Source organism: Drosophila nasuta, chromosome X (genome assembly GCF_023558535.2).
Source record: "Drosophila nasuta strain 15112-1781.00 chromosome X, ASM2355853v1, whole genome shotgun sequence".
Classification (NCBI taxonomy): Eukaryota; Metazoa; Arthropoda; class Insecta; order Diptera; family Drosophilidae; genus Drosophila; species Drosophila nasuta.
Genome location: NC_083459.1, coordinates 1,651,169 through 1,670,171, shown reverse-complemented (window position 1 = coordinate 1,670,171; position 19,003 = coordinate 1,651,169). Strand labels below are relative to the sequence as shown.

The 19,003-nt window shown below is 37.4% G+C and overlaps 5 protein-coding genes across 5 annotated transcripts in view; 2 read left to right on the top strand and 3 right to left on the bottom strand.

Moving 5' to 3' along the window:
- Positions 1 to 1,942: 1,942 nt before the first annotated feature.
- On the top strand, positions 1,943 to 3,144 carry LOC132796681 (uncharacterized). Its single transcript, XM_060807934.1, has 3 exons — positions 1,943 to 2,215; positions 2,273 to 2,641; positions 2,704 to 3,144. The coding sequence occupies exons 1-3, from the start codon at positions 2,051 to 2,053 to the stop codon at positions 3,106 to 3,108; spliced, it is 939 nt and encodes a 312-aa protein (XP_060663917.1). The 5' UTR covers positions 1,943 to 2,050; the 3' UTR covers positions 3,109 to 3,144.
- A 73-nt stretch (positions 3,145 to 3,217) lies between these two features.
- LOC132796680 (uncharacterized) lies at positions 3,218 to 4,994 on the top strand. The gene is made up of 3 exons (XM_060807933.1): positions 3,218 to 4,280; positions 4,341 to 4,540; positions 4,595 to 4,994. The coding sequence occupies exons 1-3, from the start codon at positions 3,345 to 3,347 to the stop codon at positions 4,875 to 4,877; spliced, it is 1,419 nt and encodes a 472-aa protein (XP_060663916.1). The 5' UTR covers positions 3,218 to 3,344; the 3' UTR covers positions 4,878 to 4,994.
- A 3,602-nt stretch (positions 4,995 to 8,596) lies between these two features.
- LOC132796731 (uncharacterized) lies at positions 8,597 to 10,515 on the bottom strand. The gene is made up of 4 exons (XM_060807994.1): positions 10,435 to 10,515; positions 9,392 to 10,373; positions 9,132 to 9,331; positions 8,597 to 9,077 (listed from the first exon to the last, which is right to left on the bottom strand). Exons 1-4 carry the CDS (start codon positions 10,494 to 10,496, stop codon positions 8,795 to 8,797), a joined length of 1,527 nt encoding a protein of 508 aa, XP_060663977.1. The 5' UTR covers positions 10,497 to 10,515; the 3' UTR covers positions 8,597 to 8,794.
- A 72-nt stretch (positions 10,516 to 10,587) lies between these two features.
- LOC132795403 (putative gustatory receptor 2a) lies at positions 10,588 to 12,832 on the bottom strand. The gene is made up of 4 exons (XM_060806096.1): positions 11,852 to 12,832; positions 11,726 to 11,794; positions 10,731 to 10,820; positions 10,588 to 10,677 (listed from the first exon to the last, which is right to left on the bottom strand). The coding sequence occupies exons 1-4, from the start codon at positions 12,830 to 12,832 to the stop codon at positions 10,588 to 10,590; spliced, it is 1,230 nt and encodes a 409-aa protein (XP_060662079.1).
- A 3,526-nt stretch (positions 12,833 to 16,358) lies between these two features.
- LOC132797123 (microtubule-associated protein futsch) overlaps positions 16,359 to 19,003 on the bottom strand; it is a 72,008-nt gene continuing 69,363 nt past the window's right edge. The window contains 1 exon segment of the mRNA XM_060808644.1: positions 16,359 to 18,923. Within this exon segment, the coding sequence (XP_060664627.1) occupies positions 18,754 to 18,923 (170 nt within the window). The 3' untranslated portion in view covers positions 16,359 to 18,753.

Genomic DNA, 19,003 nt, shown 5'->3' with positions numbered 1-19,003 from the left:
TAGATAATCGGGCAATGTAACCTGGATTTGGCGAATTTTATCGGGGTAGAGGCTAAAGAAATTAGGAACCAAAGTCCGGACGATGAATAAGGATGCCACCAAATCCATCCACAACTTCTACGAATCCAGCCCAGCGTCCATAGATAATTCAACTAAGTCTATGAATGGATTTAAATGGTTCAAATTTGCGTATTTGGTAAGCATCGCAAAGAGGTTGTCATATTCAATTTTATGATCGGACTCCGTTGAGTTGCACTTGGGAGGATTTTCGCTATAACGGCAGCCCTGGAAGAAGATTTCCATAAGACTTGGAACAAGTGTTACAGTGCCAAAGTTGGTTAAGGAAGCTGTAATAGTGCTAAAAGTTGTAAAAAAAAAAGAGAGTATTTTGTAGCAAAAGGTCCACCCTCCGACAGCTTATGGCACTTCAGGACTCAGACACCTGCAAACACACTTCATAAAGTAAAAGACTGCAGCACGGCGGTGGCTCTTGTGGGCAACGGTACTTTGCAGCAGCCCGCATAGAGGAGAGCCTTCACCTTGGCATTGAGTAATGCATTCTGTTGCACATACTGCATCCAACCCAAATTGGCCTCGTTGGCCTCCTGTTGCAGTTCTCTTCAGCAACATTGCATTATTGATGAGCGAAAACGTGCGACACAGGATGATCCAACATTTGCTCAAAGGCGCAAACACGCAGGCAGTTGCGATGTACACATGTAGATGTTAAGCGGTGAAATATATACATATTTGTATAATTGCTGACAGCCAGTTGGTTGATCAAATTGGGTATTTCACACAGCAGATGCGCCTCCTCATTCAGCAGCCTTCACGGATCGCACCTAGAGATAAGCATGTTCCGACTGCTCGATCAGATTGGCAATCGGTATTTTGGTCGCACACAAGCAAGCAATGTCGGGTTTCAAGGACCATCAAGATCGACACGGGATCGTTCATTAAATTAAAGAAAACGCAAAGAAAAATCTTTGATTTGACTGTGATTGTAAGTAAAAATAAATCAATTGTTTACAATCGATAATATGTTTGGCTGTTAAAAAAGTTTTCGAGTTATAACTACATATGAAATACGGAAAGAAAGAGTGACCAAAGTAAAAACTAAAATACAGGCTGAGAAATCTAGTCAATATATTTAAACTATTGAAAGTATACTATCGTTTGTTACAAAAATCGTCTTTCTTCGATGAACTAAATCACATTATTTCTTGTGAACTATATAAAAAATAAATTGTCTTGGAAAATATTTTAAACACGAGTTCGTTTTTTCAGGCTTAGCTGTATAAAAAATATCGATACTATCGATTGAGGAAGGTGAGTGAACCTCAAGTCTGCGGTTTTTATATACGATCAAATATGAGTAGTATTCAACCTTGAAGAAGGGAATTTCTTAACCATTTTCTAAACTACCTGATTGATAGTATAATCAGTATAATCTGGCAATACTATTAACAAAATTAGTATTGAATTAGCAAAACTAATTAATCGATATCGATGAACTACGAAGGCTGAAGTTCTATGTGACAATTTATGGAAGAAAATATATTCCTATATTATACATTGATGTACATATTTACAATTTAATCTGCAGTTCAGATCAATTATCTCGTAGGATTACAAATTACAGATAAATACACATGAATATATCGTGTATATATAAAATAAAATAAAAAAAATAAGCACGAGGTCTTTTGGCGTTGAATTATCTAATTGAGTACTCGCGAAAACTATTCTTAAAAATTGTTTGGATGAAAATTGTAATAAATCAACAGCAGCAATTAGTTAAATTTAAATGAAATATCAAAAGAAACTACGTGAATTTCATCGAACAGTGTTACCACATCTCTTTGCGAGTGAATAAACTGCACTTGTCCAACAAATTTAACGATGAAATTAACGCTATCTAACACTAGGACACGCTTTACAACACTGATCAAGTGGCATATTTCAAATTTCCGCAGCTTTTCTGCGTAACAAGCGTGCAAAATAGAACACAATAAGTACCCAAATGTAAAAGCGTTGGATTATTATAAAAATGTCGCAAAATGCATTAGACAAATATCCAAAAACGACAATTGCTCAGCTCTTTGACATGAGCATCAAACCATATCTGTGCTGGCAAAATTTTCAAACCGTTTTCAGCCTTTCTCCGTTGAGAAAACGTGTGCGCATTGATATTGAAAAATATCCAGCATATGTGGTATGAGTTACATGTGTGAATAGGTATTTGTAATAATAATAAACTGTTTATTCATAGGTTTATTGTTTTTTGGGCCATGCTAGCCTCAAGAATCTGAGTGCCGAGGAAATGGCGACACTACAAACTTTGGCCTGTATGGTATATATGTTGCCCGATATTGACCCCGATATACGCATATCACGCAATAATCTGATGTATAGAGCTTTCCAGTCGAGTTCTTCGCTCGAACCGATGCTCATCCATTACTTCACCGACAATCTAGTGAATCTCTTCCAGCAGATAAGTAACAGCACTGAATGCATGTTGAACATTGCCACCTTCATCTCTCGCAAGACTTCCTTAGGACTCGCGGTGGCCGTTTGTTTGATGTGGAGCATTATCTTTCGCAGCAACGGAAGCGACGTGGAAATACATCAATTCCACGATGTAAGTTTCCATAATTGAAGTTTGTCACTCCAATCGAATAGTTATTCCTCGCCTTCTCGCAGTTGAGTGAACTTATCGGGATACTGTCAACGCTACGCATCGAAGACGTTGAGCCGCGCATGTTCTATAATTTAATGCACTCAATTGGCTCTCTGCTGCACTTGACGCTGTGCAACAAGTGGCAGGAATTGTTCAGGGCACACGGATATCCAGCCAACTACTTTCGATTGCGGACACAGGACGGACGCATGTTGCATGCATGGGTGGAGAAAGCAGATCACTACTATCGCGGACACACCAAGCTAATTGGCCGTCGCATCCGCATTGTGGCAACCAAGGTGATGGGCTCTCTGCAGTATCTGGAGTCAAACTCCTCTGAATGGTGCCTCATCTGTCACAGTCGCTCTACCTATGGTGTCTGTGTGCTGGGACAGATCAACAATCGCTTCGACTGCTCCAAAGTGTAGAAAGTATGTAGTTGTATTACCAAAAGCACAAAAAATAAACATCGACTAGGCATTGTCGCCGGGTCCAATTTGAAATCTGAACTTTTGAGTTGGGTTCACTTCAAACTGAAAATACGTAAAACTGTATACTTAACAATTAGGTATTTAAGTAAAACGTGCTTATTTTGAAAACATCTAGGGCAATAAGCCGTAGATATTAAATTGCAGTGCAAGTGATCATTGCAAGCGCTCACAACATGGATGGTGTCCAGGACAACGACTCTGCAAAGGAGCGAAACCCAGATGAAAAGAAGTCAATCCTTGACTCCTCTGTCTCAATTGTTGAACTCATAAAGTTCATAAGCCACGCCAAGATTGAGTCATGTGATCAAACCACAAACAGTGAGGAACCAATGGCCAGCTCCTCGTTCGGCATTTCATCGTCGGTTGCAAGCATCGACGAAAGTTCCTGCAGCTTGGTAGCTGTGAGCCAGCGCAACGAATTAGCTAAGCTGCTGATGCGACTGGGAGGTGAAGAAGGCGACGGCGATGCCAACCAAATAGTCATAGAGCTTCTGAACTCAAAGAAACAAGCTGAACGGGCCACCTCGGTGACCGAGCGCGTCTCCGAAAATCTGCTCCTCGTGCTGCGCAGCCAGACTCTCGCCGAGGCTGGCATCATTACCGGCAACGAGCGCTATCGCTCCTTCAAGTGTGTCCTGCAGAACTATGCAAAGCTGTATGCGGCAAAGAGGTTCATTGAGAAGCTTCCCATGCTGGGAATATCCCCTCAATCACAATCACAGTCGCAGTTGCAGTCGTCAGATCAGTCTCAATTCCTGTTTCCATTACAGCCACAGGCACACGAGATAAAAAACAATGATGATCAGAACAAACAGACGCAGGCATTGACTCGTATGGTCGCTGATGAGGTGCTGCAGATTCCAGAACTACTGCGCCAACTCTGGGACTCGCTAGAGAAAATGGAGTTCTTCAACGAGGACACTGCCTACAAAGTCTACTTGGAGGCGCGTCGTCATCCACAAGCCAAGATCCTACGCGAACTGATGCTCACTCGCATATCGCGTGTCTACCTCTGCATTGTCAGCTCCGCTTCCTTTCTGGATTTCAGCGAGCACGAACTAATCCACATGCTCAACAACTGCTACCTCAGTGTCAATTCCGAAATAGAGGTATTGGTAGTTGATCCCTCAATATCCCTTTCCCATTGTCAACTTTCCCTTCGCTTGCAGATATTCCTCTCTGTTATCCTTTGGCTGGAACATAATTGGTACGAGCGCAAAAACTGTGCAGAACGTGTCCTGGGTGGAGTTCGCTTCGGCCTGATGCCCACCTGGTATCTCCACACTCTTGACAGAACCAATCGCTGTAGTCACTTCGCCAGGGTTATCGCTTGTGCTGGCGTCAAAGCGGTGTTGGAAAAGGGACTTGAGTAAGCTAATAATAGTTCCCATCGGGATTCGGCTCATCTGGCGTCTATTCACAGCGATGCCTTAGCTCTGCGCTCCAAGCACTTACGCAATTCTAACTTGTCCGATCCGGAGAGTCCTTTGCCACGTGACTGGGTTGCTGATCCCGAGTGTGGTCATCATCATAAGTGCCATTGCGAGCGTTTCGTTTATCCCACATACGACGTATTCAAGGATTATTTGGCCAGGATCATCAGCTGTGCCCCCAACTACTGGCGCACTCTTCGGCCTGCTCAAGAAGTTTATCGCAAAGAACTCAAGTGTTGTGTGCCCCCCTACCACTCTTCCCGACGGAACTAAGCCTACCGTTGGTATCTGTTGACTAAAATTTGTTCAACAATCACAATAGATTCACTAAATTTAATGTCTTATATGTTTTTGGCACGAATCAACAAATCATTGAAAAGTCTTATTAAAGGTAAAAACCAAGTGCAGTTGTTCCCATTCAAACTGAAACTCAAATACTTAAGTTTCGTGGCGTAGAATAAACGAAAAATAATAAACTTGACCTAACAGTTTATAAGTAAATAACCAGATGATACCTTTTATTCATTACTTTATTCACAAATTACGATAAATACTAGTCTTAAGCAAATAAATGCTTCATAAGCATTATTGTTGTCTTCTGCTGCTACACAGAATATCCTTTATTATTTTGACAGTTGATGTAATAACAGAGATCGCTTTTAAGGCAGCAGAATGCTTGTTTAATAAATTTAACTTGAAATAAATTGGTAACATTATTATTGCACACTTTACGTCTGTTTAATAAAATGATCTGTTTGTAATATGGTATGATGATGAAAAGGCTTTTATTGTTAGCTACTTCTAGGTTCTTTATTCTTTTAAAGAACTCAAAAAATAAAATAAAAAATAAAATGAAATAAAATAGGGCTAGATTTTAGCTTCCATAAACTTGCATATTATAGAGTCTCTATAAAGAGCTTACACATTTTCCTCTTCTGTACATTTTGGAATGGAAGAAACTTTCAAAATAACTCAAATGGTTTCAAGTTTTAAAGTTATTACAAACAATCGATTATTAATTGGCCTGTTAGTACTGTTACCAAACTTCAAGATGGCAAATGTCAAACATATTAATTCATGTCGCAGTAGCATATGTGTCAAGGGTCATGAAAAGTTAATGATGAAAGTCAGCTCCTTTAACCTCAACTCAATTTACGACAAATAGCAAGTGTAAAAACATCAGCAAAAAAAGTAAATAAGAAAATAAATTCAAATTTAAACTTGCGAAGTAAAAAGTGCAGTGAAGAAAAAGAAAATAAAAAACTTGAATTATATGTGAAGTGCTAAGGAGTAAAAACAATTAGAGTGACACGTAAGTTACACACAAGACACATCATGCCAAAAATAAAAAGAAGTGTTATCGAGCCATTTGGATTTCAACCTGGAAGTTGTGTGGTGGAAGCCTGGAGACACGTGAGGAGTACTGTTGATGCCAGCCTGACAAGATATGTTTTCGGAATCTTCGTGGACTTCAAAAGAGCATTTGACCACGTGGAGTAAGATGCTGAGCTACGCAGACTTATCAACTCTGGCTGCCGAAAAACCAGCTTGTTGCGAAGCTTCTCCGACAGTAGTGCCTGCATTGTCATCAGATACGAGGAAGCATTTGTGCCGGTGACCAGAGGTTGCCCACAGGGTACCATCAGTCCATCTATTTGGAACCTCATAACGGATGTGCTTCTTCGGCGCTTGGAGCCTTTGTGCAAACTAAGCGTAACTCCCGAAACGATATAGAGTCGAGAGGAGCGGAATATATGTCCATCGTAGGAGCTGAGGCACCGAGGTAGGCGTGTCCTTCTCCACCAGTAAGGCGACTGTCATATTACTAAAAATCAAATTGTCTTCTGGGGAATCATTCCCCGTGCCAAGCGGACATTTACTCTGGACTCATGGTGCCTTGTGCGTTATTTGGTGCTTCAGTGTGGAATGGCACGGCGATGAGACAGGTGGTGGTCAGGTGGCGACTATTGACCTGCCAAAGGCCTATCCTTCTTTGATACCTGCCAGTGTGGCATACAGTGTCCACTGTGGCACTGCAAGTTCTTGCTGGTGCTCCCTCGTTTGATCTGGTTGCCAAGCAATTGGCAATCTTCTTGAAAGTATCGGACAGTTCTTCATCAAAAACGATCTTTAGCGCCGAGAGCTAGAAAAAATGTATAATTAAAATTTGTAAATATGCAGATAGGCAAATATTGCAATAGAAAACAAGAAGATTTAAAAAACTCAAAAGTTATAAGTTATACAAAAACAAAAAAAAAAAAAAACAAGTTTTGACGTGTATTTCCAAAACTATGTAAATCTTTTTTTATATTAGGTAATATCAATATTTGATTTATACTTACATTATTACCAACTCTAGGCACCATATCCGCTGTTTCGCCAGAATCGTGGTAAATTGCCAGATTGTAATCTGACTAAAGTTAGTCTTGATTTTGTATAAGATGCAGCTGCTGGTCGTTTTACTAGTATGCTTGGTACTGCTGCTGATGACGTTGTTGTGGTGGTTGATGTTGTTGATGTTCCCTTTTTTGTTGTGCCTTTTGTAGCAACAGTTTTTTGACTTTGGCTTCACAGCCTTCTAGATGGTGGGTCGCCCACGTCGCTTTGGATTTTCCTGTGAAACTGATTCATCGGACATATCTGATGTATCCGATGTGTCTGTTGTATCCGATGAAGCAGATTTTTTGTGTGCTTTCGTCGGTTTACGTCCTCGACAATTCAAGGGCGCTACAGCACGAAACTTCCATATGGCTCTTAACGCGTCGTAATTTTAAAGCTAAGGTTGTGAATTTTGGTATATATAATAATAACTATAGTAGTTATGATTCCTGAAAATTTGATTGCGATCAGATAAAAATTGTCGAAGTTATTAAAGAAATACTTTTGTATGGGCAAAAACCCCTTCTTACTAGGGGTCTGAGTTGCTTTGGCTGACAATCTGGTATATTGAGCCGTCCATGGTATATTTTGAATGCGGTACTATATCGATATACCACATATACCATTTGGTATATTTTTAGTGTATTTGCAGTATATTTGGTATATTTTGAGAATAATACCGCAAAATATATTGGCTTTAATCAAATTGGGTAGCGGGTATCTCACAGTCGAGTACACTCGACTGTAGCTTTCTTACTTGTTATTTTTGGCATGATGTGTCTTGTGTGTAACTTACGTGTCACGTATAATTTAAGTTTTTTATTTTCTTTTTCTTCACTGCACTTTTTACTTCGCAAGTTTAAATTCGAATTTATTTTCTTATTTACTTTTTTTTGCTGATGTTTCTACACTTGCTGTTTGTCGTAAATTGAGTTGAGGTTAAAGGAGCTGACTTTCATCATTAACTTTTGATGACCCTTGACACATATGCTACTGCGACATGAATTAATATGTTTGACATTTGCCATCTTGAAGTTTGGTAACAGTACTAACAGGCCAATTAATAATCGATTGTTTGTAATAACTTTAAAACTTGAAACCATTTGAGTTATTTTGAAAGTTTCTTGCATTCCAAAATGTACAGAAGAGGAAAATGTGGAAGCTCTTTATAGAGACTCTATAATATGCAAGTTTATGGAAGCTAAAATCTAGCCCTATTTTATTTCATTTTATTTTTTATTTTATTTTTTTTAGAGTTCTTTAAAAGAATAAAGAACCTAGAAGTAGCTAACAATAAAAGCCTTTTCATCATCATACCATATTACAAACAGATCATTTTATTAAACAGACGTAAAGTGTGCAATAATAATGTTACCAATTTATTTCAAGTTAAATTTATTAAACAAGCATTCTGCTGCCTTAAAAGCGATCTCTGTTATTACATCAACTGTCAAAATAATAAAGGATATTCTGTGTAGCAGCAGAAGACAACAATAATGCTTATGAAGCATTTATTTGCTTAAGACTAGTATTTATCGTAATTTGTGAATAAAGTAATGAATAAAAGGTATCATCTGGTTATTTACTTATAAACTGTTAGGTCAAGTTTATTATTTTTCGTTTATTCTACGCCACGAAACTTAAGTATTTGAGTTTCAGTTTGAATGGGAACAACTGCACTTGGTTTTTTTACCTTTAATAAGACTTTTCAATGATTTGTTGATTCGTGCCAAAAACATATAAGACATTAAATTTAGTGAATCTATTGTGATTGTTGAACAAATTTTAGTCAACAGATACCAACGGTAGGCTTAGTTCCGTCGGGAAGAGTGGTAGGGGGGCACACAACACTTGAGTTCTTTGCGATAAACTTCTTGAGCAGGCCGAAGAGTGCGCCAGTAGTTGGGGGCACAGCTGATGATCCTGGCCAAATAATCCTTGAATACGTCGTATGTGGGATAAACGAAACGCTCGCAATGGCACTTATGATGATGACCACACTCGGGATCAGCAACCCAGTCACGTGGCAAAGGACTCTCCGGATCGGACAAGTTAGAATTGCGTAAGTGCTTGGAGCGCAGAGCTAAGGCATCGCTGTGAATAGACGCCAGATGAGCCGAATCCCGATGGGAACTATTATTAGCTTACTCAAGTCCCTTTTCCAACACCGCTTTGACGCCAGCACAAGCGATAACCCTGGCGAAGTGACTACAGCGATTGGTTCTGTCAAGAGTGTGGAGATACCAGGTGGGCATCAGGCCGAAGCGAACTCCACCCAGGACACGTTCTGCACAGTTTTTGCGCTCGTACCAATTATGTTCCAGCCAAAGGATAACAGAGAGGAATATCTGCAAGCGAAGGGAAAGTTGACAATGGGAAAGGGATATTGAGGGATCAACTACCAATACCTCTATTTCAGAATTGACACTGAGGTAGCAGTTGTTAAGCATGTGGATTAGTTCGTGCTCGCTGAAATCCAGAAAGGAAGCGGAGCTGACAATGCAGAGGTAGACACGCGATATGCGAGTGAGCATCAGTTCGCGTAGGATCTTGGCTTGTGGATGACGACGCGCCTCCAAGTAGACTTTGTAGGCAGTGTCCTCGTTGAAGAACTCCATTTTCTCTAGCGAGTCCCAGAGTTGGCGCAGTAGTTCTGGAATCTGCAGCACCTCATCGGCGACCATACGAGTCAATGCCTGCGTCTGTTTGTTCTGATCATCATTGTTTTTTATCTCGTGTGCCTGTGGCTGTAATGGAAACATGAACTGAGACTGATCTGACGACTGCAACTGCGACTGTGATTGTGATTGAGGGGATAGTCCCAGCATGGGAAGCTTCTCAATGAACCTCTTTGCCGCATACAGCTTTGCATAGTTCTGCAGGACACACTTGAAGGAGCGATAGCGCTCGTTGCCGGTAATGATGCCAGCCTCGGCGAGAGTCTGGCTGCGCAGCACGAGGAGCAGGTTTTCGGAGACGCGCTCGGTCACCGAGGTGGCCCGTTCAGCTTGTTTCTTTGAGTTCAGAAGCTCTATGACTATTTGGTTGGCATCGCCGTCGCCTTCTTCACCTCCCAGTCGCACCAGCAGCTTGGCAAACTCGCTGCCAGCAGCCAACGATGGAATGGTAAACGAGGAGCTAGATATCGGCACCTCGATGTCCTGTATGCAAATGCTAATCCTCTGATTACTTGGACTGCCTAATGGCTCGTTTCGATTGACGTTGGGAATTTCTCGTAGAAATTCAAATAGATCTTCATCGCTGCTTAGCTCGTCGATAGATGGCATCGGTGCTGCTGGCTTGGGTGTATGGACGAGCGTCTTTTCGTCGTCTGTGGTGGGTTCTTTTCCGGGATCCTTGTTGCCACACTCCATGTTGTTATTCCGAGAGCTTAAAGTTAATGAATTATGCGGGAGATGTCCAATGTGGAAAACCTATTACTTATACTAACTTATTTGTTTCGAAATTAATTCGTATTTGGGAGACTAAGTTCTTTAGATATTTACTACACATGAGCACAATGACTACTAAGTTAATACAATACATAAATTAGTAATATTTTAAATTTGTTTTTATCTCGCTCGCTTTATTCTTACTGTCCAATTTATGCGCCATCAGAGGCATTGCTGAAGCTAATCTCGCTCATATGAAACTGTATTAGAATGATGAGATACGTTGTGGTAGCTCCTACGATCTGTAAGCAGTTTTCCATAAATTCAGAGTACTTAAGCGACCACGCCCACTTACCGTATAGAGCAGCGTGCAGTCGACATTGAAGAATCCAGCAGCGCTGAAGCAGAGACGTTGATGCAGCAGTTGCAGCGAAAACTGTGTGATCTGTAAAAGGAGCTTATTACGAACAAGTAAGAAAGCTACACTCGAGTGTGCTCGACTGCAAAGTAGTGCAGTATTATTCTCAAAATATACCAAAATAATATATCTAAAAAAGATACATAAAATCTTCTTGTGACTGAATTTAGTATAGCGATATACCATAGAGTACAAAATATACCAAACAGCCAACTACACATCACCAGATTGTATATCCATAGAGACTAGTGTTGTTATTACATGCACGAACAAGTAAAAAGGGTACACTCGAGCGTGCTCGACTGCGAGATACCCGATACAAATTTTGAATAAATACACTAACATTCAGAATTAATATACCAAAACAAGTAAGAAAGCTACAGTCGAGTGTGCTCGACTGTGAGATACCCGCTATCCATTTTGAATAAAAGCAAAATATTACGGTAATAATCTCAAAATATTAAAAATAAATATGCATCTCGATCGGAATTCGCATTGGTTATGAACCCTCTAAGCATACAGATACTAATATAGGCGAGCATTTATATACGTATACGCATACAACACATGCATGAAACACATGCCCATACAAAACTATTTCATTAATAACTTAAACAAGTTTTATCTGATCGCAACCAAACTATCAGGAATCACAAACACCATTGTTACATAACTCTTGTTATAATTGATTTGCAGGAACGGGAGTGGGCGTGGCAAAAATTTCAAACTAACTTGATCTGCGTGCAAACATTACTAATACTGTCGAACAAAAATTATAGCTCTATCTCTTATAGTCTCTGAGATCTAGGTGTTCATACTTTATAGGGTCGAAGATGAATCTATCTGCCTGTTAAATTAATTTATTTTATTTCATTCTAATAAATTTCTACTCTATGAGCTGTGGCTATAAAAAGACAGAAGATGAAGCTTACAAGTGCATTGTGACTGTCGTTCTGCAGATCGACACGAATGTGATGCAGACTCAAGGCCAAACGCGTGGTCTGCAAATTACAAAATTTTCTATTAAGCAATCACAATTTGCTACGTTTGTTACTCACAAAGTACGCGGCACGTTCACACATTAGAGCCAAGGCCAGCACATTGCCCAGATGCGGAGTTGTCCAAAGAGTGCTGCCCAGAATCTGCATGAAATCATATGGTGAGGCAGCGAATTGGCGAAAATTCAAGAAAATCCAATAACAATTCGAGGTGATGGCCAGAAAATCATTGCCCAGATTGAACAGCATCGAAAGGCCATAGCAGCGATTCAAGAGTCCCACCAATAGCCAAAGGCGTTGATACAGAATTCTGGCGGTGATCAGACGTTGCATGCATGCTGCGGCTGCCACCTGCATTTGCAGCGCCTCCTTGATGCACATGCAGGCATAGGGTTTCTGTGGATCCGCCTCATTCAGTTGCAGCGACTCCAACAGCTTGTGCAGCAGCTCCAGACGCTGGTGGACAATTAGTACGGCCGTATAGATCTGAAAATAACGCAGCCCGCACACAAGCAAGGGCAGCAGATAGCAGATCCAGTAGATGGGAAACTTGTGATCGGGTGAAAACATTTTCGTTACTATGATAAAGCTCTGACTGATAATATAACCAGCAAGCATCCAAAAGCCACGACGTGTCATTTGCTGACGCAACTTGGCGTTGTCCACATCGATGTGCAGCATGCTGGCAAAATCACGATCAATTTCCCGCAGCTGGGCAAAGAAACGTTGCTGCGTCTGACGCTGCCACAGCGCCTCCAGTAGTGATGTGATGTGTGCCACACGTATCCCCACCAGCTGTATGTAGTCGACGGTGTGGCCAATGTTGCTCGTCTCATTGCCGCCCTCGTCACTCTCATCGCGACTCTCATCGAACAGGCCGTACAAAAGGTAGCCACTGGAGACGAAGAGAATTACCAGACTGTAGAGCTCGAGCCAACGGGAACGTTGCAGCAGACGAGCAGAGGGGTCCACGCGCCACTGCCACAGGTTGCACAGCTGCGAGACACGCAACATCGGCGCCACCGCATCCAAAATATCCATGGCCACTGCGTGCAAATGATGCAACGCGTATTGTTTTATATTTATGGCGTGTAGATAATGCGTTAATCTAATCAGCTAATTACAATTAAATGTTCATCGATTGGGCCAATTTAGATACTGCAATACAAAGTTGTTCAACTAGTAGTAGTATTCAGTAAGCAGCGTTTGATAGTGACCTGAATATGCCAAGGTCTAATTGCGAACTTGACCTGCGTAGCCAACTCTGGCCAGAAACGTGTATTCCTGTCAACTGTTTACCGTCTACTGGTGGCACCTTGCAGACCAGACACAATCATCATCATCAATCATTATCAGCACCATACGAGTATGATGATGAATTAATCCATTTTAATGTCAACATGCTAAAATGCTGACTACGCATAAATCAAACGTTTAATGGACATTTGGCGGATAAAAAGGCGCGCCATACGACATTGTTCTGAAGGGGCACCAGGTGCAAGCGGGTAAGGAGACTATTTGTATACCCACTATTTTGCATTTAGTACTACACTAATATACCAAACATCCCTTTTGGTATATTTTTAGTATTTTGTGATATATTAGTTTGGTATATTTAAAAATTAATACCGCATTGCTTTTCTTTTATGAAAAGTGAGTTCGAGGTATCTCAAAGTCGAGCACACTCAACAGTAGCTTTCTTACTTGCTATACCTTGCAGTGTGTGTAAAGTGAAATAGACGAAGCAAGGTGCCGACAGCTATATTAATTATAATATAATCGACTGGAGATCCTCATCAGTATTGAATCTATTCAGCACCTGTTTATTCATTTATCCATATGCTTAATTATTGCTGGATTCGCATGACTTGCTTCGACTAGAGGGAACAAACTCATAACAGATACACTGACAAAGAGAGAGAAGGACAGCAATTAAAAATGAAATAGAAAGAGAGGTTCGCATTTTTTTTAGCTGTTATCCGTGGCGTAGAGGGTTATTATAACTTCTGGGCCTATAAGAAATGAATGTAACAAAAGAAATCATCACCATAAAATATATATTCTGTCTGTCTGTTCCCGATTGGCCGTATCAACATATATCCTTCATATCTCAGAGTCTATAGGAGATAGAGTTATAATTTTGTTTTAGATTTTTTTGTTTTGGGGATACGTTTGGATTCTTTCGGTATATTATCATCGTAAGTTTTCAAAACATTACCGCATTGATTTGCTTTTATTAAAAATAGGTAGCGGGTATTTCGAGCACACTCGACTATAGCTTTCTTACTTGTTTTAAGTCCCAGATATTCATATGCATGTAGTTTACTCATTGAAATAAAACAAGAGGCGACTTTTTCACATAAATACCTTTATTATAATTCATAGACTTTTATTTTTCTTTGGAAATAGTTCTTGAGATAAGCTTGATTTGACTTGTTCATAAAATGTAATACACATATGTATTTTTGTTGTTTTTTTTTTAGTTTTTCTTTACTTTTTTTTTAATATTTATTAAATTTTGCATTCATTCGGATGCTTGTGTGAGTATGTGTGTGTATATGTGTTTTTGTCATTCGCTTTTCCATTCGGTTTGTGCCTGCTTTTCACTTGCAAGTATTTTGCAGCACTCTCTTTGTAGCTTTGTGCTTGCTTTTGTATCTTTTATCTTGCAAAATGATTTCATCTACTCATACATATATATTTATACTGAATATACTCCATTGCTTTAGCTCTTTTAGTTTGTATTTGTGTGTATCTGTGTGTGTGTGTAAATGTTTGTGTTTGAATTTGATTTTTTGTATTTCTTTTTTGTATTTTGTTTAACAATTTTTTGTTCGTTTTGCATGCTTGTTGCTTTTACTAATGATTATATAGTAGTCATATATATGTTTGTGTATGCATATATAATTAAGTATATTTGATTTAAATCGAAGCTGCTAATAGGTAAAAGCAAATTCATATAGCAAATTCAACAAACAAATTTTTCTTTCACGCTTTTCAATATTATCATTTTCATCTTCTTGCGACTTTGTCATTGTCATCGTTTTCCATTTTTTGTTTGGATTTTCTGGATAGATTCTCACTTATAAGTACATATATAGGTATTATGTAGGTAATAAGTATATAAGTACTTTTGGATAAGGCAATGGATACATAATATATATTGGATTTCTAAGCTGACAAATAAACAAAAGAAACTCAACGCTTTTCTTCACATTCATTTTGTGTGTTCAACATAATTGATTTGGTTTTGAAATATATATATGTATAATATATATATATGTAATTCATTTACTTAGAGCTTATAAGCAAACATTCATACATTCAAGTATATAGTGTATATAGGTTGTTATATGCTTTTTAATATTTTTGTGTGTATAATCTGTATTTAAAGTTTCTTTATTTCGTTCTTATTTTTTCCTTTATTTTAGCGCAAAAGTTTTGAAAATTAATATTTAAATTTTGCTCGTTTATTTTGTTAATTTCTGCAATAAGTTTTAGATTTCTCCACAAGTGATTTCTGATTGATTTCACATATTTTGAGAAATCTTACCTTACGATTTGAGTTTCGTTTTTGGAAATAATACGATTAATCCAATCTCTTGATTTGCTTTTACTTTAAGAGATTTTAATTAAATGAGAAACGTTTAGGTACATTATTTCTCTTAACGTTAGTTCATAAAATGGTTGAATTCAATAGATTTGTTTAAGCAATTATTTTGATTTTAACAAAAAATATTTGTTTCAAAGTTAATTGAATAATTTATAAAATAAGTTTTAAATGGTATTGATACCATTTTGACTTTGTTTATAACTCTTCTTGAATGCAATTTTATGGTTCATATTTAAAATTTTGTTTATAATTTGTAAATCCCTGTCTAAAGCTGTTTGCTAGTAGTCATCAAATAATTTTGTTTATCACTTTATATCATATACATACATACATAAATATGTAGAGTATTTATTTTGCAGCAGCTTAAATCATATTCCCTTAATTTTTCAAGCACAACTCAAAGCTAATTAAACACAATAAAAATGGTATTTTAAAAAAAATAAATTTATCCACAAAAAAAAAAAACTATCACATACGCGCTTGAATTCTTTGAAAAGTATTTGCCCATTATTCATAATTTGCTTAAATGGTTTGTATATATTTTTGGTTTTTCGTTTTTTAAATTTTCATCTTAATTATTTGCTTTTTGCTTGTTGCTTATCAAACGTTTTGTAGACTGGACGGTAGCCAGTTGTTTGTCGACTGTTGCGCCTGGTTGTTCTTCTTGTTGTATAAAAAGCAACAGAAAAATATATTTTATTTGTTTATATGTATGTATTGTTTGTTTAAAATGCAAAGAATAATATTTATTGAATTTGTTAATATCTCATACTTGCGCTCTATAAAAATCGGCTTTATATATGTATGTATATCCTAAAAAGTCTGTATGTCAAATATCAATTTGTAATTCAATCAAAAATTGTTATTTAAATATTTTTAAAATTTCCAGTTTCTCAATATAATTATTGATATTTCCCCTTTTTCTTCTTCTTGGACTGTATTCGCTGTGGCATAAATTTTCTTCTGCTGAGTATATTTTTATGAATAATTATTGTTTTTGTTTTTCTTATTTTTTTTTTTAATAATTGCGTGTGCCTGTTCCTTTATTATTTGTGTTGTGTTGTCATTTAAATTTTCTTTTTTATTTTATAGTTTGGTTTCTTTTTTTTTTTTTTTTTTTTTTTTTTTTTGTTTTGGTTTTGAAAATTTGTTATTCTATGACTATGAAAAAGTAAAAAAAATATAGAAAAATAACCTTCATTCACTTTGTGTTCTTTATTTAGTTTTTGTTTCACAATATCTGGTTCAATGACACCCTACCCCAATCCCATGCTAACCCAATCAGACCCTCGTAAACCTTATATAGTAATATCAGCATTAACATCGTCGCTTCATTATCAACTTTATCACCAACAACAGCAATCATCATCAGAGCTATCCTCACCTGACTTACATACATCTCCACCAACCTTCTTTCTGCTCATAACTTCCAGCAACCATTAAAGAGAGTACAGGTCTCTAAAGATCTGTCCAGCTCTAGCTCAATGACGCTTCCTATTCATTCGAAATCCGCCAGACTTAGGTATTGTTTTCTTTGTTCTATATATGGAAAGTGTTCTCTATATATTTGTGTATGTCAATTTGCGTGTATGAGCTATACGAGATAGAGAGTAGTTTAATTTTGGAATTTTATCAATTATTGTATTATTATTATTTTGTGAGTACATGTATAGTATCTCTGCTGCCAGCTTTAATAACAGATAGTATGTATGTGGAACTGAAGTTGAACTTATAAACCCATAACATATGTAAACTTAACTTTCGTTTGTCAATATTTATTTAGTATTTATTTAGATTTCTGTTATTTATATTTGTGATATTTAAGACTTTTCGTATTGTTCACTTGTTTGCATTTTGGGGAGGCACATTTATTTAAGGTTGCTTTATTATTTACTTGGTTGGTTCATTAGAATTGCATTAGACTTTTTTTTGATTAAAGTACATTTCATATGATTAAATTCATTCATTTTAGCTGTAGTATTTAAATAGTTTATCAATGCTTTAACAATTGCTGTGCATTTTATTTTATCAAGTTTAATTGCATTATTATTTGTAAACAGAACGCAAACAAAAAAACGTATTAAATGAGTAACAAACAAAGAAACATTTCACATTTCACGTGTCATGTTATGATTAGGCGTGTATATCTGTGTATAAGTGTGTGTTTGTGTCTAATTTATAGCTAAATAAAGACTAGTAAGTAGTAAGTACTATATGATTTAGCCTGCAATCGGCTCTGACATACATAAATACATACATATTTAGTTATTTACTTTTGCGTGTATATATTTTATTTAAAATTCAAATATATTATATTTTGTTTGAGATTCTTCAATAGTTTTGTCATAAAAGTTTTACTAATACAATAAACATGAATAATATATTTGTAATATACTTCATCGCACTTCCAATTCGCATTTCGCTTTTGGTTTTCCACATAAATATTTTCTTAATGTTTTATTTGTTATACTTATATTTTGTATTTATTTTTTCGTATCGTTTTCTTATTTTTTGTATATTTTTGCTATGCGGTTTTGAAAACAATTTTGATCTTTGGATTACTATGCAAGGTAGCTTGACGTTTAATGAAAGCAACAGATACATATACGCACTATACAGCAGTACATATAGAAATACATATTTTATTTATTCAGTTTTAGTTTTTTTTTTTCATTGCAATTTCTTATGTTTTTTTTTTGGTATCTTTTGTGGCACGTAGCGCTTCTTTGGTAGTTTATAATTCTTGTTTTTTTTTTTTTGTTTATCTTTTCATTCTTGTTGTTTCGATTCGATTTATGCATTTTTCAGTAATTAATGAGTTTCAAATAAATATCGATTAATTACCTTGCTTACTGCATTTTCATTTAGTTGTGAAATAAGAGGGCAAAAAGCGTAAATAGACGGCATTGGCTTAACAAAATGGCGTCATCCGTATGACCCTTTACTCCGCCATATTTCGCTGTTTTGGTTCTTTATTTCCGAGATTGTTTTTTAATCGATTGGTGGCGCACGGCATTTTGCATATTGCATTTTGTTTGTCAAGCATGTATGTGTGTTGTTGTTGTTGTTGTTGTCGTTGCTTTGTTTTCATTTTTTCATTTCATGTTGTGTTGTCGTCATCATTAAGCTCAAAACTTAGAAGTCGTCATTGTTGTTGTTGTCAGTTGGTTGCTGTTATTAGCCCTATAAGGTTTACGAGGGCCCATTCAAATCACTGTCAATGTGTTTCGTGTTTTTCGTGTTGTGTTTCATTGTATTCTGTATGTGTGTGTGTGTATGTTTGTGGTTCCTTTGTTTTCGTGTTTAGCTTTTAGTTGTCATCGTCGAATGCAATAAACAATCCCGTGGCCTAGAACTCTAAGCGATATGCGGAGCACGAGGTCTCATGATCCTGCAAATTAATTGTGCAACGCGAAGCGGATGGCGACAAGTCGATGCGATGCTTGGCTAGCAGCTCCTCGTTCTCGGCGACCCAATAGCCCAGCACATCAGTGTCATATGTGGGAATGATGGTCACCTCTGCAAAACGAGTATAATTCGAAATATGAAATCAGAAATACTATAATATCGAATCATATTAGGCTAGACTGCCCAACTTA

What these genes read in the sequence shown, in the direction of transcription:
- LOC132796681 (XM_060807934.1), top strand. Translation starts at nt 2,051, where the DNA reads ATGTCGCAAAATGCATTAGACAAATATCCAAAAACGACAATTGCTCAG. An exon ending in AAAAATATCCAGCATATGTG is followed by an intron (nt 2,216 to 2,272) that starts GTATGAGTTACA and finishes GTTTATTCATAG; the next exon opens with GTTTATTGTTTTTTGGGCCA. An exon ending in AAATACATCAATTCCACGAT is followed by an intron (nt 2,642 to 2,703) that starts GTAAGTTTCCAT and finishes GCCTTCTCGCAG; the next exon opens with TTGAGTGAACTTATCGGGAT.
- LOC132796680 (XM_060807933.1), top strand. Translation starts at nt 3,345, where the DNA reads ATGGATGGTGTCCAGGACAACGACTCTGCAAAGGAGCGAAACCCAGAT. An exon ending in GTGTCAATTCCGAAATAGAG is followed by an intron (nt 4,281 to 4,340) that starts GTATTGGTAGTT and finishes CTTCGCTTGCAG; the next exon opens with ATATTCCTCTCTGTTATCCT. An exon ending in GTGTTGGAAAAGGGACTTGA is followed by an intron (nt 4,541 to 4,594) that starts GTAAGCTAATAA and finishes GTCTATTCACAG; the next exon opens with CGATGCCTTAGCTCTGCGCT.
- LOC132796731 (XM_060807994.1), bottom strand. Translation starts at nt 10,496, where the DNA reads ATGTGTAGTAAATATCTAAAGAACTTAGTCTCCCAAATACGAATTAAT. An exon ending in GTGTCAATTCTGAAATAGAG is followed by an intron (nt 9,332 to 9,391) that starts GTATTGGTAGTT and finishes CTTCGCTTGCAG; the next exon opens with ATATTCCTCTCTGTTATCCT. An exon ending in GTGTTGGAAAAGGGACTTGA is followed by an intron (nt 9,078 to 9,131) that starts GTAAGCTAATAA and finishes GTCTATTCACAG; the next exon opens with CGATGCCTTAGCTCTGCGCT.
- LOC132795403 (XM_060806096.1), bottom strand. Translation starts at nt 12,832, where the DNA reads ATGGATATTTTGGATGCGGTGGCGCCGATGTTGCGTGTCTCGCAGCTG. An exon ending in GTGAACGTGCCGCGTACTTT is followed by an intron (nt 11,795 to 11,851) that starts GTGAGTAACAAA and finishes TGTAATTTGCAG; the next exon opens with ACCACGCGTTTGGCCTTGAG. An exon ending in ACTGCACGCTGCTCTATACG is followed by an intron (nt 10,678 to 10,730) that starts GTAAGTGGGCGT and finishes AACTGCTTACAG; the next exon opens with ATCGTAGGAGCTACCACAAC.